The sequence below is a fragment of the Lonchura striata genome, chromosome 6 (assembly GCF_046129695.1).
Source record: "Lonchura striata isolate bLonStr1 chromosome 6, bLonStr1.mat, whole genome shotgun sequence".
Taxonomy (NCBI): domain Eukaryota; kingdom Metazoa; phylum Chordata; class Aves; order Passeriformes; family Estrildidae; genus Lonchura; species Lonchura striata.
Genome location: NC_134608.1, coordinates 48,327,784 through 48,351,154, shown reverse-complemented (window position 1 = coordinate 48,351,154; position 23,371 = coordinate 48,327,784). Strand labels below are relative to the sequence as shown.

The 23,371-nt window shown below is 41.3% G+C and overlaps 1 protein-coding gene across 1 annotated transcript in view; it reads right to left on the bottom strand.

Moving 5' to 3' along the window:
- The window catches only part of SERGEF (secretion regulating guanine nucleotide exchange factor), a 139,030-nt gene extending 115,940 nt beyond the window's left edge, over positions 1 to 23,090 (bottom strand). The window contains exons 1-8 of the mRNA XM_021525636.3: positions 22,984 to 23,090; positions 21,484 to 21,622; positions 20,645 to 20,800; positions 18,945 to 19,039; positions 17,972 to 18,032; positions 16,713 to 16,826; positions 15,958 to 16,020; positions 12,564 to 12,722 (exon numbers count right to left, since the gene is read on the bottom strand). Of these exons, the coding sequence (XP_021381311.2) occupies positions 12,564 to 12,722; positions 15,958 to 16,020; positions 16,713 to 16,826; positions 17,972 to 18,032; positions 18,945 to 19,039; positions 20,645 to 20,800; positions 21,484 to 21,622; positions 22,984 to 23,007 (811 nt within the window). The 5' untranslated portion in view covers positions 23,008 to 23,090. The remainder of the gene's footprint in view (positions 1 to 12,563; positions 12,723 to 15,957; positions 16,021 to 16,712; positions 16,827 to 17,971; positions 18,033 to 18,944; positions 19,040 to 20,644; positions 20,801 to 21,483; positions 21,623 to 22,983) is intronic.
- Between the last annotated feature and the right edge of the window lie 281 nt (positions 23,091 to 23,371).

Sequence of the window (23,371 nt, the reverse complement as noted above, 5' to 3'; positions counted from 1 at the left end):
GACTTTCATTCACTACAAAACACGCATACTCCTCTTTTGCTTCCATAGTTACACCAAGTTATGTCTTGAGATGGGCAGTGCTCTGTTAATGGGATTATTCACATACTTAACAGCATGCTTCACTGCTTTGAAAGACTGAATAATAACTTGGAATGTGGCAAATTCCAGGACTTTCCAGATGCCTTGGAAGTCTTTTGTCTGGTTCAGGTTTTCCACGGGACACTGGCCATTTTCCTTTTAGAGGAGAGACTGGAAACAAAGTCACACACACAGCTCTGAATAAACCAGAGGAAAACCTAAAATGTAACAATTTAAATGCATGTGAAGTTGTGTTGCTAGTGCTGATATCATACAGCTGTATCATCCTGGCTGAGAAAGGAAAATGGGGGGATGTCATGAAATCCATGCAATCATGAAACAAAGCTGGGGAAGGGGGCTGGGGGCAAAGGCGGGATTTTAAAGCTCCTATCAGACTTTGCATTCATCCTGCAAGGTGAGAAAATTCCCTCCTTATTTCCCTTCACTCATGATTAGAGAGTCATGACTGCTTCACCAGCTGTGCCTCTGGCTTATTTTAAATTCAAACTATGATATATATCTCACTTTCAGACTTTTAATAGCAATGCCTTAAAATGCAGATTGCTGGCTAAATTTAGTTACATGATTAAAAACAAATCTAACTCATCTCTACCCAGCAAACAGAACTGCTGCATTCAAGGTTCAATAGAGGACTTAACTCTTCAACTAAAAACGAAGTCCTAACAAAAAGGAGGGAAAAAAAAAATTAAAGCACAATTGGGTGATGTCTCCAAAAAAGCAAGATGCATAAAACAGTAAGCAGCTATGGAAAACTATCTGCAAAAGCATCATAGTATACCATAGGGTTTTTGTTCAGTACTTCTGCAAATAAATTCTGCACTATGCTACTACAGCAGTATGAGTCATACACTTTTACTGACATTCTATATTTATATCTCCATGCCCTTCTGCACTGTTATATGCTTTCTTCCATACAGGCCTCTCTAACCTGGAATTTCCTTCCTTCTGCAGCTGAGCATCTCTTCCTCTAACATTCCTCAGAAAACTGAAAAGACATGCAGTTCTTTCTGGACACCATTTTGGAAAAACAACACCCTTGAACTATCATAATATGCTGTGTGCACTTTTATTTGTTTCCAAGTATTTTCTTGTGTCCGATTTCCTAATTTTTTGTCTGTAAAAGGACTGCTTACATGTTTATCCCCTTTGAGGCAAGGCCCAGGTCCTGTTTCATTAGACTTAACACAGTAGAGTGCTAGAGAAAATCTTATTTAGAGATTGCAGATTACAGCATAGGCATGTTTTCTGGACCATTTTATGAAAAGTTGCAAAGATTTGCGAATGTGCCTAATTTGGAGAACTCAAGATCCTGCTACTCTCAATATCCCATCACCATCTGAGCCTCAGGAGAAACAGCCATGTGCATACAAGAGATAAACAAAGGGAAGGTAATTAAGTTCTCAGTGCCAATATTTACCTTGTCAAAAGACTCAAGGGCAAGCTGTGGAAAGGCAGAAACAGAAAAAGCAAAAGAAATGCTCTGGAATGGCAGCCTGAAGGAGAGCTGGGCTTTTTCACTGTTGTCCACAAGATGCATTCCCAATAATAAGAGACCAGTTGCACAAGAGATTTCACTAGATAACAAGCCTCAGACAGAAACAGAAAGCATGACAGAAATAAAGTGTTAGAAGAACAGTCCTTGGATTTGCTAGGCGGCTTGAACTTCCTCAGTTGCTCCCAAAGCAGCCAAGTTCTACATCCCATGGAGTTCAACCCTAACTATGTGCTGTTCTGTTCTTAAGAAATAAAGTACAAAGAAGAGAACAGTACCACAAACCCAACAATGGCACCTCCAGAGCCTCCCAGGAGATCACCCGCCTTGTTCAGAGTCAGAATCATTATAAGAGCAACTACAATTGACTAAGACAGAGTGGGCTGTGCACCTCAAATAATGAGCAGCGTTCCCGCTGACAGGAGGAACAAAACAGTCTAAAAGGGGATGGGAAGGAAAATTCATAGCCTTTGAAGTCAAGAGATGAATAATGAACAATAAGGTGATGTATTCTCTCTGGACTATCATCCCAATTTCTCCCTCCACCCACAAGAAAGTTTAAGAGTTGGGCAAGGGGGTGGAGGAAAAAATAAAAGCACAACACAAGATTCCACCTTCCATGACAAGATGTTTAACATCAAGGAGACTGCAGGGAGAGTGGGGACAAAGGTATAAATGGCTGCATCATGGTGAAAGCATCCAAATTACACTTATGCCCTGAAAAAAATTCCATCTTTTACAAGGGGATACTATCCAGGCAGCAGAGCTCCCTTTGACTCCTTGTGTTTGTCTCTTAACATTGTGAGGTCTTTTCAGCATTTCAGAGCTACAGGCACAGAGCAAATGTAAAAATTTAGAAACATTATAGACATGTTACTAATGAGTGCAATGCAAGTCCATCCTGTAAAGGAATCTGCAATTCCCAGCCAAGAGGGAGTGATGCCAGTGAGATTTACTCATGATGCTTACCCAGTGAAGCAACAGCTGTCCACAACTACCTCTATATAGCTACAACATCTTCATCTGCTTGCTGTGCCAGGACATCTATGTTTAAGGTTTACCTATGTGTGTCTATGAACAGGGTTCTCATGTAAGTATTGATGTGCTATGCAGCCTGTTACTAAGAGGGGCTTAGGTTTCAAAGTGAGAGGGGAGGAAAAAAAAGAACTTTTCTCATTAGGAGTAAGGAGGAGACACCAATGAAGAACAAAAAGCTCCTGTTTTTTCAATACCTTCTTTTCTCTGATGTTAAAATGGATATTGATGAAAAAAAGCAGTTTCATGCTTCACACAGTGAGATAGGGCAGTTTCTAAAGAAGCCCCGAGTTTCCTCCTGTGCTAAAACAGCTTTTCATGAACTTTGCTTGAACACTGCTCTGGTGAACTAGTGGAATTTTAAATAACTACCCAGATTTTTAAATCACACACAGCAGAAGTTTGTTGCATTTCAATTATCAGCTTCTACCAGTGTGCATGGCCATAGAGCTTTGGGTTTTTTTGGCATTGTGTGTTCTCTTTATCTCTGGCAAAGTGAACAAGCAAGAGGAGACAAACAAAACAGGATTTAACACCCTCCTTTGTACTGCGTGACTTGTCAGGATGATTCTTCAACCCACATGAATATCTAATAATTCACACTGCCACCCTTTTATCGTCCCCACAGCCTGACATTCACTTCTGGATGTTTTAATGTCCATTTTGTCCTCAATGAACAGCTTCAGCTCCAGGCAGCTGTGTCATTAGCAGGCACAAGCCTGAAATGTGTGTACAGGCAAATTCCTACAGAATATCCATCAGCTACAAGATCCAAAATTCAAGATGAGAAATGCCAAACTGATTTTCAGTTTGCTTCCTATCTTGGTGTGGAAAGGACAAGCAGGAAAACATTCTCCTAAAGGAGTTTCTCTATGTGTATTTTGGGCAGCTTTGTAGAGGTAAATTTCTGAAAATTCTAGAAAAGAGTTCTTATACTGATAATAAAAAGATCTTGGCAAAAGTGACATAAAGCACTGTCCCTGGATAGATCATTGACCACACAGTAGTTTTTAGATTTTTTTCTTTCAGTTAGATACAGAGCAAAACAGAGAATGAATCACCTAAGAAAATCCCACCCCTCCTAGGGTTTTTCTCCTGCATGAATCAGATGCTAATACCTCCTATTCATCCAGGTCTTTGTCCCTCCAAAATAAACCATTGTGATTATTTTATTACTACCTACTGTGGGCCCCATAATACTGGATAGAGAAGAAAGCAGACTGAACAACACAGGCTCTTAAATCCAGCAGAACATCCCAAAAACCTACAGTATATCCCAAGCAACATAGAAAATGTAATTCCCCTTCATCTGCAGAGTTCAATCTCAGCTGTTTGGGATCCATACAGAATATATGTAGCTACCCTGAGAGACAATGAAGTCTAAATTGGAGCTACAAAAAAAGGAGGGAGTTCACCCTCAGTTTCAACTACCACACCACAAGCTGTGGTTCCTCACAACTGGAATACTTTAAAGAATAAAAGCCACACGCTCTTGGCAGATCTCATCATACTACCCAAGTAGCAGAGCCATTCTACAAGACTACAGATTTGTTATTGAAAATTTACAGCTGCTGATACATCTCTTGTATCCTACAGTACCTTACATCAAATGATTTCAAAATTACTTCAAGGTAATCATGAAAGGAACACTCTATGTAGGCTTTATGGATGTTTTTCCTGTTTGTGTCTAGGTTTTTAAGAAAAAGAAAGTTCCTGGAAAGTACTGTTTTTCAGAAGTACTCAACTGCTACTCAGCTCTTAAAAAGCCCTCTATGTTGGAATAGTAAGACTCATTAGTGAGCATTAAACATGAATAATTAATTATAAACAGGAAATGTCACTTAAATATTATGAAAACAAGTATTTAATGGCTTTAAAATGCTACTAAGGTTAAATAAGATCAATGCACTTGCATAGATGGTGCTCACATAGACAGCTGCTTTCAGAAGCTGAGCTTAGAAATGCTTAGCTTAGTAAATGCCTAGCTTTAAATGAAGTTATTTGAAATGCAGTAGCCACTTCTCAAAGACCAATAAAACTAAGAGGGCAGAGTCCATATACCTCATTCTTGGCAGTTAGCATGCACATTACTTCAACTATCAGGTAATGGTTGGTTCCAGCTTCTTATTCCATACAAAGTGAGGGCAAAGCACTGCTACCTTACTAAGGATTCCAGCTTTGTCCGAGACCATGTTATATCCACTTTGCCTAACTGCAGAAATTCTGAAGTCTAAATTCTAAATGCTTGTTGTGTGCTTCACATAAATTCTCTTGAGTTGCCAAAATTCCAATAATGATGATGGGATCATCATCCTTTTATTACATGCAAACTACGTCATAGGACAACACCCAAAATTGAAAATTTTTTTGCCACCCACTTGGATCTCCCAGCTGGAAGAGGGTGTAGGGAAGAACCCCTCATCCCATTCTTCCAGGCCACGCTCTTTTTGCTGGCTAACAGGATACAGAAACATCATTGTGGATATCTGCTAGGACCCAAAGCATATTGGAGCCTCGAAGATGAATTAAAGGCTGAGAGGCACAAAAGGAGGTGAGTTATAGAGTGTCTGGCCCAATCTGTCATAGCAGTGGTCTTGTGAGTTCCACATTTGGATCTTTCTCTATTAATACCTATGAATATGGAACTTGGAGGCAGCTTATGACAGAAGCTAAGAATTGGTGAATTTTCTCTTGCCTTTACCTTGCTTCTTCTCAGCTTCAAATAGGTGAATTGACAGAGACCCAAGTACAATGCGAATTATTTCAGTACAGCTGAGGAGAAAAACTTTGACATGTAACAATGCAGGAACAGTCAAACAGAAGAGCAAGTGGCTTAGATAGTGCCAGCACTTCCAGCTGCAAGTAGTCAGAAGAACTAGAAAAGGACACTTACGGCCAAACTCTTCTTCATTTCAGGAAATTTGTATCAGCTTTGTGCCCTGGTTTCACAATAGTTGTGAGAGGGGTGGTGTTTTCAATGCAATTATCATCACTACCTTTGCAAGAGTTTAATTTGCTTTAAAAGAAAAAGAGTAAGAAAAAATAAACCCCCAAGGAACAGCTCAACAAGGTGCCCTTCTCAGCCCTGTGACAAAACTACAGCTCCTCTTGCACAGTTGCTCTGATGCTGGAGGTTACTGTAAACAGAACAAACACCACATTTACAGATTTCCTGCACACAAGCACATACTTATTAATGTATCTGACCTTGTTCATTACATTTGCTAAATAGATGGCTAGCCATAAACTGCAGCAATCCAACCACACAAACCAAAGGGAAAAAAAAGGAAAATTAGGGAAAGTAATTAATTCCTTATCTCATCCACTAATGACTTGAACAAAATCTATACCAGATCCACATTTTAAAGCTATAATTTTTTCTGAATGCTTTTTATAGATGAAACTTCTGTCAAATTGGGACAGTTATATTATTTAAGTCCACAACAATCACTGCTCCCACTAGCAAAAGAGAGGATATGACACATTAAAAAAAAAAAAAAAAAAAAAAAGGGAGGGAGGGAGAAATTCAACATAACAGTCCCTCTTTCCACACATGTGGCCTAAAGCCCCAAAACATAATGTTGAATGATGACTGAGTCATTTTCCAAACTCCTCCAATCATAAAGTACTTGGTAAAATACATCTGGACAGGACTAAGCAAGTGTCAATCACAGAACCATAGAGTCATTAAAGGTGGAAAAGAACTGCCAGATCATCAGGTCCAACTGTCAACCCAGCCCCAAAGCTATGTTCACTAAAACATGTCCTCACATGCCATATCCACAGGTTTTTGAATACTTCCAGAGATGGTGACTCCACCACTTCCCTGGGCAGCCTGTTCCAAGGCAGGAACAGGCCCTGCCATGAGAGGAAGACATAGCCACAAGATCAAGACAGATCCAGCAGAAGATCCAAAACAGACCAGCCTTACCTACCTTATCTTCCCCTTCTGCTGTGGGAAGGGCACTCTGTGGGCTGGCCCACACGTAAGAGGAGCAAAACAGATTGGAAAATTTTTGATAGTTGTTTTCCTTCTGTTAAGTTCACTTTTACTCATGAGCTAAATTTAACAAAAAGCCATTTCTATCCTACTCTTGCCAGGCCATCTGAATCTCCATTTGCCAAAGCAGTGTCACAGCTCACAAAAGGAATTTCAAATATTGAGCTAAGTTTCTTTGTCCTTAAAGCTGATCACTGATGTTTCTATTTTACAATGAGTACCTTCAATCACACTTAGTGACAGCTTAGCATCTTCCTGACAACCTCCCTTTTCACACAGAAATGACATAAGATGGTATGCACAGCTGTTTACTGCACAGCTGGAAGTTTCTAGCAACAAGGAGAGGTAAATGAAGAAACAACTCAATTACTCAAAAGAGGATGTTAGGAAATGACAAATCTTTGCATATGGACAACTCTCAACACTTGATAATAACCTTACAGAATGTACCTTCAGATCCCATTGGACCCAACTTCCTCTTCAGTAACCAAACCACTGAATTAATTCCTTCAAGACTTTTATCAAAACCATATAAAAGTAACTCCCAGCAGGGAACAGCACAAATAGGAGTGTACAATCACAAAGCAAACACACACACACTTTTAACTTTTTAAGTTTAAAAATAAAGCCAAGGAACGATGCCAGCCCATGAAGGCAAAGAAAAATGCCAACATCATCTTGGTATTTACAGCTATCTAGAATAAAACTTTAAAAAAAATCATTGTGGAAGCTGAAACACCAATGAGATGAATGTGTCAAAGGAAACAGCTCTGCAGAAAATACAGAAAGCATGGCAACTTCCAGATGCATCTAGAATCATTCATGTTGTTGCACGCTAAATTTCCCCACAGCTCCCAGTGTTTATGCCTAATTTTGGTCTCCAAGCTCATGAATTTCTTTTTCTCTTCTTGACATGTTCTACACTTTATAATTAAATGGAGGAACTTCAAAATATGTCCTGAAGTTTCAAAATTGACCCCTAAGACAGGTGGACAAAGACTCTTCTTTTTTGAACGCTCATTTCTTGAACTAAAGTTCCGCTTCAAAGAGGAAGAGATTCAGGGGTACCTATCGATTTGAAGGTTTTTATTAAGCTATTTTTTAGTATTTCACCTGTATTCCCAAAACCCAGCATCCTTCCAATGAAATACAGCTCCCTTGTGTAGGGCTCCAGTTTCAAACTCTTGGCTGCCGTGTCTAAAAAGAGACAAGCATTAAAACAAAAAAATATATATGATACAGATGCACACACACAAATTAGTATTTGCCATCTTAGGGAGCTGCTGAAAAATTCAAGGTAGAGAAAGCTTGCTTTCCAGAGGAAGGCTGCAGAGCCTGGATTCAAGAGCAAACTGGAAAGGACCTCTAGTGGGCTGAGGCTGTGCTGCTCGGGTGGCAGACACGTCCTTCCCCTTCACCTCCCTGCAGCTGCACAACTTGCCAGCAAAGCCCAGGAGCTTTACCTTATGACTGCCATCAGAAAAGGCACCTAGAGGTGAAACGACAGCCTCTCCGCAAGACTGAAATGCTAAAGGTTAATGACTCAAACAAGATCATTAGAAATGTTCTCTCACTGTGCTCTCAGTGCTTGGAGGGACACGCTGTCATTTGCTTTAGAAAAAAAACAGGAGATGGTTTCTATTTTGCTGTGTAGGTCACTAACATGTCAGACCCCTTCAGAGTGGTTTTATGTGGCCTAAATGACATGACATCAAGGGACATTCAAAGATGCACAAATTCAGATGCACATTTGGAATGAGGATTCAGAATATTATTCAGACTATGTCACAGCATTTTGTTCTTCCAAGATTTTTTAGCTGTAGGCAGTTTTGCACAGGCAGCAGAAACACTACTTTAACTGCATTTTTGAAGTAACTTTCTGAGTGAAAGAGCTTGGAATTCTTTATCTGAACTCAAACAAAGCATAACTTCATGTGACACTATGTGACAAATAGATTAGGGAATGTATTCAGGAGAATAAACAGATAATAAACCAGGCCAGATTAAGGAAGGTTATTTATTAGGCATCCCAATTAAAAAGAAAATATCTTGTTTTGAATGGAAGTTGATGATTCACCTCAAAGTCTTGAAAATAGCTCTTTTGCTATATTTAGGTTTGCCTTCAAGTCAGACTGGTTCTATCATTCCCCAAAGTAGACTAATTTACATCTTACACATTACAGGCCACAGCTTAGCTCTCTTTTAAATGACCTAAGCAATAACCTCTCTTTCAGCAGTTACCCTCAAAGTGTTTGCATTGACTCCTGAGGGACAACAAATTAAAGCTGACATTGTTAAGGAGAGCAGTGCAAGACAGCTGCTCATTATTCAAAAACAATATCACCTATACTGCAGTGGTGCTCCTTGTGCCACTAAGCAGAGTGCTGGATAGGAAGCCAACCTTGTACAGAGTGGTTGTCTGAAGAGAACAGAACTTTACTTGGAGTCCAAGGCCACAGGAATGCACCTGGTTCTTTCTTTCACATGGAGCAGCAACAGCACTGCCCTGCCATCAATGAAAAGTATTCCCGAGAGTCACTTGAGCCAAGCATTCACACAGAAAACAAACCAAAGACACCAGCAAGTTCATATCTCACCATCAGAGACTTGATCAAAGAGCAACCAGGGTTTTTCAACCTTCATCTTTTTGGACCAAGCACCATCAAATAGGACCAGAATAATACAACTTAGAAAGAGTACTGGTGATGCCATGAAGTCTAACTGTGCTTCCTTCCTCTATAAGAAACAGTAATCAAGGCAGGAAAAGAAAGCACTCATCTGTCTTGAAGCATTCTGTGAGTTATTTTACAATAGGAGTGTGTACAGTGGAAATAGCCCCAAAAGGTACCTCTACAATAAAAAGAGCAAGGAACTGAAGCTGATGAGGATCAGTTAAAAGGTAAGGATTAAAAACACAGCATCTTGTGAAAATACTCCTTAACACCTTTAAGTCAAGGAATTAATTTCTCAGGAATTAATGTGTTAAATCCAAACTGCTTTATGATACAAACAACAGTGAATGAAAAGAGTTGATCAAACTCTAAAAACTCTAACAACAGGACACCTCTGCTGAATGAGGTAGAACATACTATATGGAAGAGAAGCAGGTATTAAAGTGATTTCAGGTGCAATTAAAATCCCTTGTAAAGAGAGAATGGGAAAGAAATTAAAATGAGTTCTGCGTTTTGCTTTGTTACAGTACAAAATTTTGCCAGCAGCATGAAGGAAAAACAAAGCAAGTCTTAAAACAGGCCAGCTTACATAAGAGGGAAAGACCGAAGACAAAAATATTTATGCTGCGTTTTTTCTGATAACAAACTTGATAACTTGCTTGTACTCACTTTAAAATTGTCAAACCACTGCAACCATGGAACTGGCAACTATTCCTCCAGATGGTTGCTTTTAACAACATCACTCATTTACTTTTCACTCCTCATTAGTTCTGCAGCCAAGGACTGTTCACCTGGCACATAAAGATCAAAATGTCATTTCAAAACGGTAGAATTTGTGAATCTATGCATTGTGTCTAGTGTTTATCCACCCAGTTCCTTCCTGTGTTTTTCCAATAAGAAGAGTTTTAGTTACTGTCAAGACAGCTGCAATAACAAGTTTTTCATTATTACTACTCTAACCAGGATTAATGTTTTGGAAAAAAAATTCAAACAAAACTCCAAGTATTTGTAACAGCCTCTTAAAATTCAGCTACCTTTTGTAGCAAACACTGCAAGAGAATTCAGATACAGTAATAAACTTTAAACTACTAATTTTGTATTGTGGTGGGATTAATAATTAGAAAAAACTTCTTTCATTCAGCAAATCTCTGTACACTACAATGTCTTTCCAAAGTATGTTTTTATCTTCCACAATGAGAAGAGAAGCATCATACTACAATGTCCCTTCTTTCCATTTTCCTGTGTCCAAAAATCACTCTATTTTGCCTTCTTTCCACTAACTGGGGAACTCCCCAGAGTAAAGCAAGCAGGAAATGTTTGTATCAGTATCTTTAAAGTGAAGTGCATGCAGCCCTAGGTATTTACAAGACAATCCACTGGAGGGCAGGATGAAAATTACATATAAATATTTTAATTTATTAATAAATTAACTGTTTTAATTATTTAAGTCAATAAAGTAATACTTTAAGTAGTGTTTATCTCATCCTTTGTAAAATTTCTATTGTACATATATTATAGTTCGTATATTACCACATTGGATGTCTAATTTATAAATAAGTATAAATATATTAGGGGCTGCATGATCAAAAAAAAACTTTACTGAGCCATAACATTTGGGGATGTTTGGTTTATGACTTCAGCACCAGGAAACTGAAACAACATTTCCTCCTTTGGCAGAAGGAGGCAAAAATACTGGTGGGAAGAACTGCATGCAGGGGACAGGCTGCATTTCTCAGTTATTCAGCTGCAAGTTTGATGCAGCAAATGATTTTTCAGAAAGAGTTAAGTGCTCCAGCTCACACTATGTCTGGTAGCTGAACAACCCTTGAAATTCCTGATTGGTGTCTGGAGGCTGCCAAAGGCCATTCAAAATCTTATTCCAGATGATTTAGGTTCAAGTCCATTGCTCTTCAAAGAGATTTAAAATTCTAAATAGATGAAATACGGTTTCAGCAATAACTTGTGCCACTGCATCACTTGGCCAGTTTTCTAATGCAGATGGAGAAAGTCAGCCGATTTTTATATAAATTCTTTTTAAACATTCACCAGCAAAACAGCCCTGTTAGTCCCTTGACACACTTTTTGTTGTATAAAAACACCTGCTGAAATACTCCATGTCTATAATACCCACAGATAAGTATCACATAACTGAAACATTGAAGTTACTAAAACTCTAGGGAAATTTTATTTAGTGGGCATGCTCTATTAAGAAATAGTGAGGGAAAGCAAACCAATTTGTCAAGACTCACTCTAAAAATCAGGTTATCCTGACTAATAGTTTCTTTCTACCATTTCTGTTCCAGTGAGGATGACTTTAAGCATTTAATTCAAGAACTACAGATTTTGAGATAAACTCTTTCACTCCACCTGAAAAGTGTCCAAACAGCTTTCAAATTTTCAGTACAGCATCCTCTAAAAATCAGAGTTCAGACATTTCTTACAAATAGCTAAAAGAACTGATTGAGATTTAGATTACATAAAAGCTTATTTAGATTTTTTACACATTTCTCCCACATACTTTGATATCAAACAATGAATGCTATGAAACAGAAAGCAACCAATTTGTTTTTCCAGTCACACATAACAGCTCTGGCTATTCCTTTTCCTCTGTGGAAGACTTTCACCCTCTTGTTAGCCTTAACTATCACTACACACAGTGCAACAAGAGAAGCAAAGAACACAAACACCAAAAAATAGCTTTAGATGCCTGTCTTGCCTTTCCATCTCATCTACCTTTCCCTCCTGCTTTTGTGCTTCACACTTGGATGAGCTTCATCAGCTCAACCATCCCTTTACACATGAATATCATTGTTACATAACCTTCCTCCCTCCTCCTCTTCTCCTAGGTAAGAATCTAACCCTACAGGCTTCCACATGTGGCAGCTTTCACACTGCCCTCATCTCAAAGATTCCCAGGAAAGTGCAGCTTCAACATGAAATCTGCCTTCTTTTTCACCTTCAGGAAATGCTCTTCAAGTGTAACGAGGCCTCTTTTTACCTGTCTTTTCCAAATATTTTCTGCCAGCTTATTTTAGTTTACTGATTTTCTTATGAACATACTATTTTCTTTGCCCTTAATGCCCTACTAAAAGAGCAGCCAAAGGATTGCTGTCCTCATCATTTTTCAAAAGACAACTGAACTTGGTGAAGCTGCTATGCTGTGTGTCCAGCCACTATCAGTGAGAAAGAACACTGCTTGCCTGAAAGAAACAACTTAAAATCTGCTGTCTGGATGCCATATGTTCCTACTTTTTAAATATCCTACCTGTCTGTGCCACCAGGTGGGTCCAGCCACTCCAAACTGCTGCAATCTTTTCATGTGAGAAACACAGAGTGTCAATCTTCTTGGGCTCAGCAAGAAAGATGCTTCTGCTCACCAGCTGCCCATGTTTGTTGCTGCCCCAGACATACAGATGTCCTTCATCTACAACAGAGAGAGAAGTAAAATCTGTTTAAAGGGATACAGATCTAATACCACCAGATTCAGGCTCTGTCTCAGTTCAGTGATGCTGAGGAAAGAACATTTCACTCAATTTATGTTCTCACTGTATTCTTTTTCCTGCCATTCTTTACCATTGTAACTGGGTTATCAGAAATATTTGCAAGGGCCTTAACAACACAGCTTATTTTCTGAGGGCTCCACAGACTCCCTGAAGCAGTGAGAGCTTTCAGATCAAACTGCCTAGATTATTTATAACAAAGACTAATTTTTATTTAAAAACTAACCACAGTAGTCAACTTTTCTGAGTAAAAGAAAATCAAAGCCTCTTGGAGACATTCACTGAGCAGTCCCTCTCTGTCCACCCTGTCCTTGCAGCTATTATTTCCACTCCAAAGCTTTGATTACATGCAGTAAATAACTTTCTGGACTGCAGCAAATAATTCAAAGCTTGGTTGGCTGCTCTTGCTCTGCTTTACAGTCTCCCAGCCTCTCTACAAGAGCCAGACTCACAGCTCTGATCATACCAATTCTGCCTCCTTCAGCTTCAGCAAATTCAGTAAATCCCCCCAAAGCAAGGACAATCCAGTGTCCCCTAACTCACCTTGCACAGTCACTTCCTAAAGGAATTGGACATGACGCTATGAACACACAACTGAAGCAGGCACCACCCATCATAACACAAAATTAAAATATTATTGTGCCTCAAAATCACACCAGACAACACCCGAGTGACTGCTGCAAGTGGTCACTTGCCTTCTACACCTATTTTCTAAAAGAAGTATTTGTTCAAATGTATACTCCACGATTGCAAGCAGGAATAAATCTTTTCACAGAAATACCCACAGTCCTTTACATCAATGCAAGCTGGAGTTGCTCACAGCCTAAGAACCAATGGACACTGACACTGTGACTGCTCACAAGTCCTTCTGCAGACATGACATATCATTAGTTCCATCTTTTCAGGACAAAACTATTCCCCCCAGCTCCTGGGCCTCCACAGTAAAAAAAAAAAAAAAAAATCCACAAAAAACACTTAAAGAGAACATGAGCTGTCAGGCCTCCCTGAAGTCTCTGCCAGCCTGCACAAGCTGGAAGTATAAGAAATAAATCTTGCACATTATTGTGGGCCCAGAAAGACTGGAAGCCATGTATGTTCCAACATGGAATTGTCTGGAGCACACCTCCACAACACTCAAGGAATCAGGATGTCTCAGGTTAGTACTGAACTCATTGCAAGCACCATGACAGAAATTTTTCAGAGGGAAAAGAAAAAAGAAAGTAAAATTTGGGCTACAGTATATTTAATAATCTCAATTTGGTAACAGCAATAGAAAGAGTAAACCAGGAGAATTCCACTACTGCTAGTGAAAAATTGGTAAGGAGTGGGAGGAGAAGCCAGTACTGAGAGTTTTCTGCAGAACTTGCCATGATCCTCTTTAAAACAACACAACTGAAATAAAAAGGAAAAACAAGTCAAGCATTGTTTTGTTCAAATATTCAAATTCTCCACTAAAACTGATAAATTCCTTTCCAGAATAACACACTCCTTCTGGAGAGGGAAAAAAAAGAAAAAAAAAAAAAAGAAGAGGTGACAGAAACACTAAGAAAAATACTGTGGCCATTCATATTCCACATTAGCATGCATTGCCTCTGTCCCCTCCTTTTACAAACAGTGTATTTTCTTTATCCCGGGAAAAGTCACATGCTCCACCCTTATCTCTTGAGTAGGTTTGAGCAAAAATTTAGACACTAGACTTAGTACCATAATCTCACCCCTGGAGGGCTCAGGCCAGTTTGGAAACCAGTAGACTCTACCATACTTTTTTCCAAGGAACTCCCAATCCAGATCTGTAACAACCCACATCAACAACTGTGTCCCAAACCTGCCTGGCTGCAGGTATTTGACATCCCAGCAGCAGGAAATCATGGAACAAAGGCAAATAAAACTGCACCACAGTGGAAGGCATTCATAGAAAAAAGGGCCCATTTAAACACACCACCCTGCAGTAGTGTCTTTAGTATATCAAGCATCATTAAAGTAAAAAATATTTAAAGTAATAACTATCTTGCAGTATGAAGGGCAGCAACAGCATCACATTATAAAAGTATTTGGCATTTATTTTTTCAATCTTGGTCCCACTGCTGCCAAATAGACCGTTCTCTTAAATAAAAAGCAAAAGCATGAAAGAATAATCTGCTCACTGTCTAAATAGAGACTGCCAATTATCTAAAGTAGATTTTATTTGTTCTTACAGTTTGTCTTCACTAATCTTGCATACATTTTGCATCTCAATTCAATACAATTTACATCTTGGAACATCTCCCCATACAACTAAATCTCTATAGATCTGCATAAGCAAATACTCCAGTGCTCCTTTAATGATGACAGAGGTACCAGATGGCTGCAGATTTGCTAAGAACTTGTTCCTGTGAAGTTTGGCAAAGACTTGTCTTCATAAGGTTCAATATATTTTACACACTTCAAAACTGTAAGATTACAGCATGAAAGCTATTCTGTTTCCCCTTCTCCCAATCTGTCAAAATAAAAGAAATCTTTATTAGACTTTCATTACTGGATACTCAGTACTCCAGCATGGGAGCACTGCCTAAGGATCAAAGAACAAATGGCAGACATTATGGAAGTGCCTAACCAATTAAAGAGGCTTCCTGCTCTTCAAATAAGCTTTGTGCTCTTGCACCACAGATCTGCACACTGCCTAAGACACCTCAGACAGCTCCAGGCCTCCTCACACCCCTGCACTGCCCCATTCAGGAGCATCAGCTCACACTGCTGTGGCTACCCTGCTTCTGCTGCCTTTCCTGGGACAGCCACCCAGCACACCTCTTCTTCCTGGGTAAGGGGGTGCACTGGTCCCAGCAGTAACCAGCTACCCAAGAGGGCATCCTGCTGCAGCTCCAGAGACTGACAAATCCTTTGAATTTTTAGCCATTAAGAGCCCAGACCCTGAATGACATAAGGGCTAAGGTCCCACCCAACCCCAAGAAAAACACACAAAACTCAGAGAGCTCAAAACATTAATCCAGCTCTTAAAACAAAAGGAAAGTTCTCAGACTGCAAAACTATTACAGAACAATTGCCAGCACTAACTAGGCCAGATCAAATTTCACCAGTTTTGCCAAAACTAACAATATTTCAAAAGCAGAGAAACCTTTGAAGGATGAGATGAGGACTTTTACCTCTATACTTGAGGCTTACCTGTGAGGGACACCGAATGATAGGAGCCTGCAGCAACTGCCTTCACCTTTACATCTTCCAGGCCTGGAAAAAATGTAGTCACATAAAATTTCTACAGCAGGCATCAATTCACACACAAACATGCATACAAGTGTAACGGGATGGTGATGACTGTTATAACAAAAGGCTCTGCCTTTGGGCCACACACATGCCAGGACTCTCATTTTCCCCACAGATCATGATTTTCTGTGACCATTCTATCCCTCAGGTACTCCACCCTATGTTTCCACATGGCTTTGTAAAAAGGAAGATACATACTATTGTAAATGCAGGTGAACCCAGTGGGAAGAAATGATGATGTCCGACTCCAGTTCAGAAGGTAGAATGATTTCTTTATTATAACTATACTATAATATATTAATATACTATTTAAAGGAGATACTAGAACTACAAACCTACTTTCTCTGACTACAAACTCTAACTCATTCGCGATCCTCTCACAAGAGTCCAGCCACAGGTGGATTGGACTGGCCATCAGGCTCAAACAATCCTCACCAGAATCCAATCAAGCAATCACCCCAGGTAAACAATTCTCCAAACACATTCCATATGGGAAAAACAAGGAGCAGAAATAGAAATTGTTTTCTCTTTCTTTCCTCTGTGCTCCTCGATGAAAAAATCCTGAGAGAGAGAATAATGTGCCTGCCACAACATACCACTCCAAATTATATTTCTGCTCTATCCACCCACACAAAGGAAGCAGATTCCTGGATTACCTGCCACTTCCCAGGGCTCCTTTGCTGTCAAGAACAGAGGGAGGGCTTTTCCTTGGCTGGCACGCTTTGCCTGAGATGCCATCCCAGTTCCCCACTGCAGCACCAAACCTCTGTCTTTTCAGAGTAAACACAAATAGAAGAGATTAAAACCCATCAACCACCAGCAAAAATCACTTCACACGTTAATGAACAATCATTCATTCAAGTAATTGTCACCAATTCAAATTACACTTTAAAAGACCTTTATGCCAAAAAACATTCAGATAACCCTGTTGAAGCCAACAAGCAACAAAGAGCTGTAGTCTCAGTTTACAGGTAAGAAAACTAAGGTGGGGAGCAGTACCTCAGGAATGGATACAAAGTTCTTGTACTTTCTCTTCCCTTTCCCTCTCTTGATGCCCATTTGTACAGTGCAGCACTGGGAATCTCAATTCCCACTGTCCATACAAACACCAGAGATCCCACTGGTCTTCCCAGCATCTCCTGTGCACCTTCAGCTCCACTACCTGAAATCCATACTGAAGTTCACCCAGAACTAAACCAAATACAAGAGCAGCTGTAGTTTGTTTTTCCTCAGTTTTAACACAACCATGCCAAAAGGAAGGATTTGATTTCTACTGTTACACCATGAACAAACTCAGTCTCTAATAACAGCAGGAGAAATTTAGTTTCATTCTTGTGATTTTCCAGGTGTCAATTTCAACTACATCATTTAAAAAGCCACAATTTATGTGCAGCTCCATTTTGAAGCTCCTATACAAAATGAAGTTACTTCAAATACTTTACACTATAATGAGTTCAAATCCTAAGATACTTGGATTGAGCAGAAACCCTTCTCCCTGAAAAAAAACTCCTTTTATGTTTTGTTTCAGAATAAGAAAAAAGAAATCAGTATGTTGTCCATCCATCAAAAAATTAACTTATTATTAACTTATCATCAGAGCGATAAGTTAATTTGGATACCAGTAGACTCTGAATTCTTGGTAAAAGTTGTTCCCCATGATTTTCCAGGAAGATGGTTCTAGAATGTTTATCATTCATGTTAATTTGTCCCAAAATCTTACAGTCCATGACTTTATTTTAACTATCACAGGGAAAAAGACACCTTAAACAGTAGCTTAGATAAATTTTATCCTCTTTTACTCCCTCTCCTCCTCCAAGTGATTAAAATCCCATTTCATTTGTTACTGAAAAAATTATGTATCTTTTCAGATAAATTTTCAGATTATTTTAAAAGATCAAAATTATGACATACTTACCTGTAGCAGCAAGGGCATGTCTCAGTCCTGCAGCAACACTCACCACCTTCTCTTTGAGAGACTATGCAAATAAAAGAAAATTATAATTTAGTTGCTTTTTGCATTTAGTGCCTCTAAAAACAAAATAGGCCAAACAGAAATGGAACACTAAGAAAACAGTGCTCACAATTCCAGCTTGCGTGTCCCAATGCATATCAACATTTTGTATCACAAAGTGAATTTTGACTAATAAGAGTTAGTGGGAACATCTTCAAAAAATAAAAAATAAATCAGCAAAGCAACTGGTTTCACAGCATTGTGGCAATAAATAAAAAAAAACCACAGCCAAAATATTCACATGAAAGCAGAAATGTTGGTGATTCAAATATGTTTATGTCTTAATTTTAACTCTGTGTACCTCAAGAATTACACCAAAACCTCCACAGTAATTACTGGTGATAGGCAGTAATGTGGGCATTAATCTGTTCAGTCTTGCCAAGTTACTGATAGAATTTTGTTTTCCCCTGGAGAAAAACCTGAAAGCTTCCCACCACATAAACAGATTTCAGGAATGATTTGGAAGGTTCCCTCTTCTGTTACCTCCCATCCCATCCTGTCTTGCTCTTACAGGGTTTTGCAAACATCAAGTGAACAATCTCCTAGTCACTAGAGGTCACCTAAGGCATCAGCTGCCCTCTTTCTCCTACACTGAAAAAGCAACATAGGAGTATCTGGCATGAGCCATGATACTAAATAATTTCTTGTCTGAGAAGTGAAAGAATCAACTTTCTGTTAGAAGGAGGAAACTTCATACAGCAAGAAAAGCAGCCTCAACCTTTCAATTCACCTTGGGCCTTTACTTTGTAAGCTTATCTGTAGCAGATAGGCACTATAAAAAATTAGTTGAAGAGTCTGGCTTAAAGCCCATTGAGGTCAGATGACCTCTGTAAGCTGCAGGAAACAATATAAAGCACAAAACCTTCTAAATATTTACCTCAATCTTTTGTGGAATCAAGCACGGGCCTGAAATTTGAGGAAGTCCCAGTTGTCCAAAAGAGTTTGACCCACAGGACAGCACTAGGCCAGATCCTGCAAAAAATGAAATGTTAGAGGAGGAACAGTAAAGCCAAGAGCAATAGCACTGTAACATTATAACAAGCACAATAACACAGCCAAGCAGCTCAAGAAATTACCTAACATGTCCCCTTACAAAGCCCCTGAGGCCAAAGACTTCTGGTCTGACACACCACGTCCAGAAAAAAGTCTTAAGTTCACTGGGACACAAGGAACAGAGAGCGATGCAGCTTGCAAGGAAAGTAGCTTAAAACCTGTGAGTGCCAGCACGTGGAATCACAGACAGCTTGGGCTGGGAGGGACCTAAAGTTCATCCAGCTCCCTCTGCCATGAGCAGGAACACCTCCCACTGTCCCAGGTTGCTGACAGCCCCATCCAACCTGGCTTTGAACACCTCCAGGAGTAGGGCATCCACAGATTCTGAGACAACCTCTGCAAGTGCCTCACCACCCTCCCAGTAAAGGGATTCCTCCTGATAACTAATCTAAACCTGTCCTTTTCCAGTTTAAAGCCTTCACCCTTTGTCCAATCACTACAAACCCCTGTAGAAAGTTCCTCTGCAGCTTTCCTGGGGCTCCTTTACAGTTCTGAAGCATCACTCCTGTCACAGCTGTCCCAGGGCAGGTGCAGCCTTTAGTTTATGATGGGGCTGTGCTGCTTTGTGACCAGAATGCACCCACCATACAGTACAATTACAGGGGTGGTAGTTCCTTTGCTAAATCTGATGTGCAAAATACAGAACACCATGGCCTCAGTTATGCCAGTCTAATCAAAGTAGGTAGTACCTTACTATGCAATCTGCTCCACTGATGTCAGAGAGATTTATCATGTGGATGGGACTAGTCAAGTAAGGTACTACTAAGATTGATTATGGATGTTACAATTGGGTACTTGATAATGAGCTGCAAACAAGTTCTGAATCCATTACTCTTAGAAAATTTTTGAATGTGATTATCTGTAGTATTTGCTATAAAGTGAAAGCCATCTTTCAAATATGTCAGGTTTCAGAGAATGCCTAAATCCCAATTTCACTGCTAAACAAAATTCCATATAAAATTAAGAGAATTTGTCCAGGGTTAGGAACTTCTCCAAGCTGAACAGCCCCAACTCTCTCAGTCTTTCCTCACAGGAGAGATGCTCCATCCCTCTGATCATCTTTGTGGTCTCCCCTGGACTCACCCCAGCAGGTCCCTGTCCTTCCTGTGCTGGGCCCCCAGAGCTGATGCAGCTGCAGGTGGGCTCTGAGCAGGGCAGAGGGGCAGGACCCCCTCCCTGCCCTGCTGCCCACGGGGCTCTGGGTGCAGCCCAGGGCATGTTTGGCTCTCTGGGCTGGGAGTGCCATGGCTGGGTCGTGTCCAGCCTCTCACCCACAGCACCCCAAGCCCTTCTGGGCAGGGCTGCTCTGGATCTGTTCATACCCAGCCTGTGCTGGTACCAGGGGCTGTCCTGGCCCAGCTGCAGCCTCAGCACTTGGCTTGGTTGAATTTCCTGAGGTTACCATGAGCCTCTTCTCAAACTCATCCAGGTCCCTCACATCACACAAGCAATAGCATTGTGGAATTTTCAGCGTGTTCTCTACATCAACATATTTCTTCAGCTCTTAGGTAGAGAAAGATTTACCTACTAATATGATTGTAAAATCCCAGCCACATGCAACTTGTTTTACACAAAAGCCAGACAGGGCAGTGCACAAAGTAAAACTCAGCACATCTTCTGTGTGATTCAATCCCAACTGCCCATCTTTGTTGTGGCCACATACAAAGAGTTGTCCTGCACCTGGAAGAAAAACAAATTGTGTTCCACTTCACAGACTAAAAAGAGAAAGCTGTATCTGTGAGATCCTGTGATAAGCAAGGACAGTGATTATGTATCACTTCAGGCACTGCAATCAAGTATAAAATAAGAGTAACAGTTGTTTCTGATGCATCAGAAATATCTCTGAATAACTACAGCTGTGGAGAGCTGGATCTGTCAAGGGACACAATCCATATGGTGAGACAGGCACCTCTCACACCAAGATGCTTTCTTTATCATGTTCACATCTGTCTGTACTCCTTCTTTACCATAATTAGCTATGGCATACAGTACAACCTTTCAAGGGCCAGATGTTATGTCCTGGTCCTTACCTTAACACTTCTTAAGATGAAATAACCTCTGACTACTCCTTCCCACCCCCCATCCTCAATACAGAAAATCTGGGATCTTTGTATGAAAGAAACAGCTGAAGAAACATTCCTCACACAGCCACAAAGTAACCACACAATGTATGAGCAACAGGAATTTCCCCAATTTCCCCAAATATTGAGTTAACTGGGAAGAGAGGAAGCTGTTTTGCAACTAAGGATTGTACTTGCTCAGAAACAGCAGCCACAGAGAGGTGGCAGCACTGAACCAAGAGGGAAACACACCAAAAAAAGTGATTAAAAGCCCAACACCCCGTGCAAGAGCAGTGTTTTTACCAGTTATAACTGCAGAATGTCCCCCTCCTCCAGCAATGCTTGCTATGTCTTGACATTTGCAGGAAACATCTTGCAGGGCCTGAGGAACCAGCACATCCTCTTTATGACCAAGACCAAGTTGTCCATAGCTGTTTGCACCCTTCAAATGCACACACAAAAAAGAACACATTTTTTCTAAAGTTAACAAAAGAAGCACACATATGCTCCCAGGACGAACCACCATATTTAGGATATACCAAGGGTTAACTTGCTCCTAAAAATCCCCTGATATTACATAGGATTCCCAGGAGTGTCCTAACTTTGCTATTGGTAAGGGTGTCGGTGCAGCCCCAGCATTTCAAAAAGTATACTGGAATACAACCTGTTAGAGCTTTAGCTGCAGACTCACAGTTAATAAGGAGGCAAACCTTTCTATCAGGGTGATTGTCACATATTTGTTTTAATGCCAATGATTCCCACTCATCACTAAGGTCTTATTCATGCCACTGCTTTCTGGCAGGCTACCTCCAAAACAAGAGCAGAAAGACCTTTTTTTTGGAACCTAAAAAAGTAAATCAGAAACATGTACATCTCCTTAACTAAATATTTTATATGAAAGAGATCCAAATGAAAATATACTAATGACAGGTAGTATAAATATATAGGTACAAAATACATAGGTGCTAAACCCACCATGGAAAACAGCAATTGTCAACATAGTAACAAGTCAGGGAATTTCTTAGTCAATATCAGCTCTGTGTCCAGCAGTTCAACCTTCATTCACAAAAAGGGGGTACCATAACCTTCCCCATCGCACACACAACAGCAACACTCCAACTCCACAAGGCTCACAGCTGCCAATCTCCAGGAAATACCAACCCTACCTCACCTGTGCGCCCATCTGCACTCAATCTATCCTCCACCTCCCCCGAAAGATGCAGCACCGGGTGAATGTTAAAAGCCCGCATTCAGCAATAACCGGTTTGCGCCTACAGAAACGCGGACATTTCACACAGAACCAGCGGGCTGCTGGCCCCAGCCCGGAGCCATCGGGGGGCTGAGATGTCGGGAGCGGAGCTGCACAGCCACACCGAGTTGTTGTCTCACAGCCGCTGATGCGCGCTTTAGAGCGTGGTACCACTTAACAGGCGCAATTCCTAAAGGATGTGCCACAACCTCCCGTAACTCGCCGTGACTTTTCAAGCCTCCAAAGCCACGCGAGCCGCGACGAGCTGCAGAAGGACCCGAGGGGCTGGGAGCCACACGCGGGTATCCCAACATCAGCACCATCCCAGCCGCCCTGCCCGGGAGGGCGAAGCGGCCCCAGCCCGGCAGCGTGAGGGATGCCCCGGCTCGGCTCTCGCTGCCGTGTGCCCGCCAGGGGACACCGCGGCCCCGGGCAGCGTCCCGGCGGGGCCAGCGGCGGCCCCGCCACCCTCCCGGCGCCCGGGCAGCGGGAGATCCCGGCCCCGGGAGCGCCGGGAGCGCCGGGAGCCCGGGCCGCGCCGAGGGCTCACTCACCCAGGCGAACAGCCGCGGCTCCATGGGACGGGCCCGGCGCTTCCCGCCGCCCGCGGGCCGGGCAGGAAGGGGCGGGCACGGGGCGGGATCGCCCGCCGCGCCGGGAAGCGCCGAGCGGGCGACTCGTGTTTATGTCCGAAAAACGGACAGAGGAGTCCTGCGACCTCCTGCCGACAGAGGGAGGAGTCCACCGTGGCACGCACCTGTGGGATTTTTCTCTCTCGCTTTCAGGGGGAACACCCGCCTTTGACCTGAACTCCCGGCCGCATGTTGCCTTCCTCCTTTCCCCCCGGCTCAGGCACTGGGAAGGCGCAGCCTTTCCGAGCCGCCTGCCACACATCCCGCCTTGAACGCCCTGTTTTCTCCCAAAGTTCGGAAGTTGAGGTTT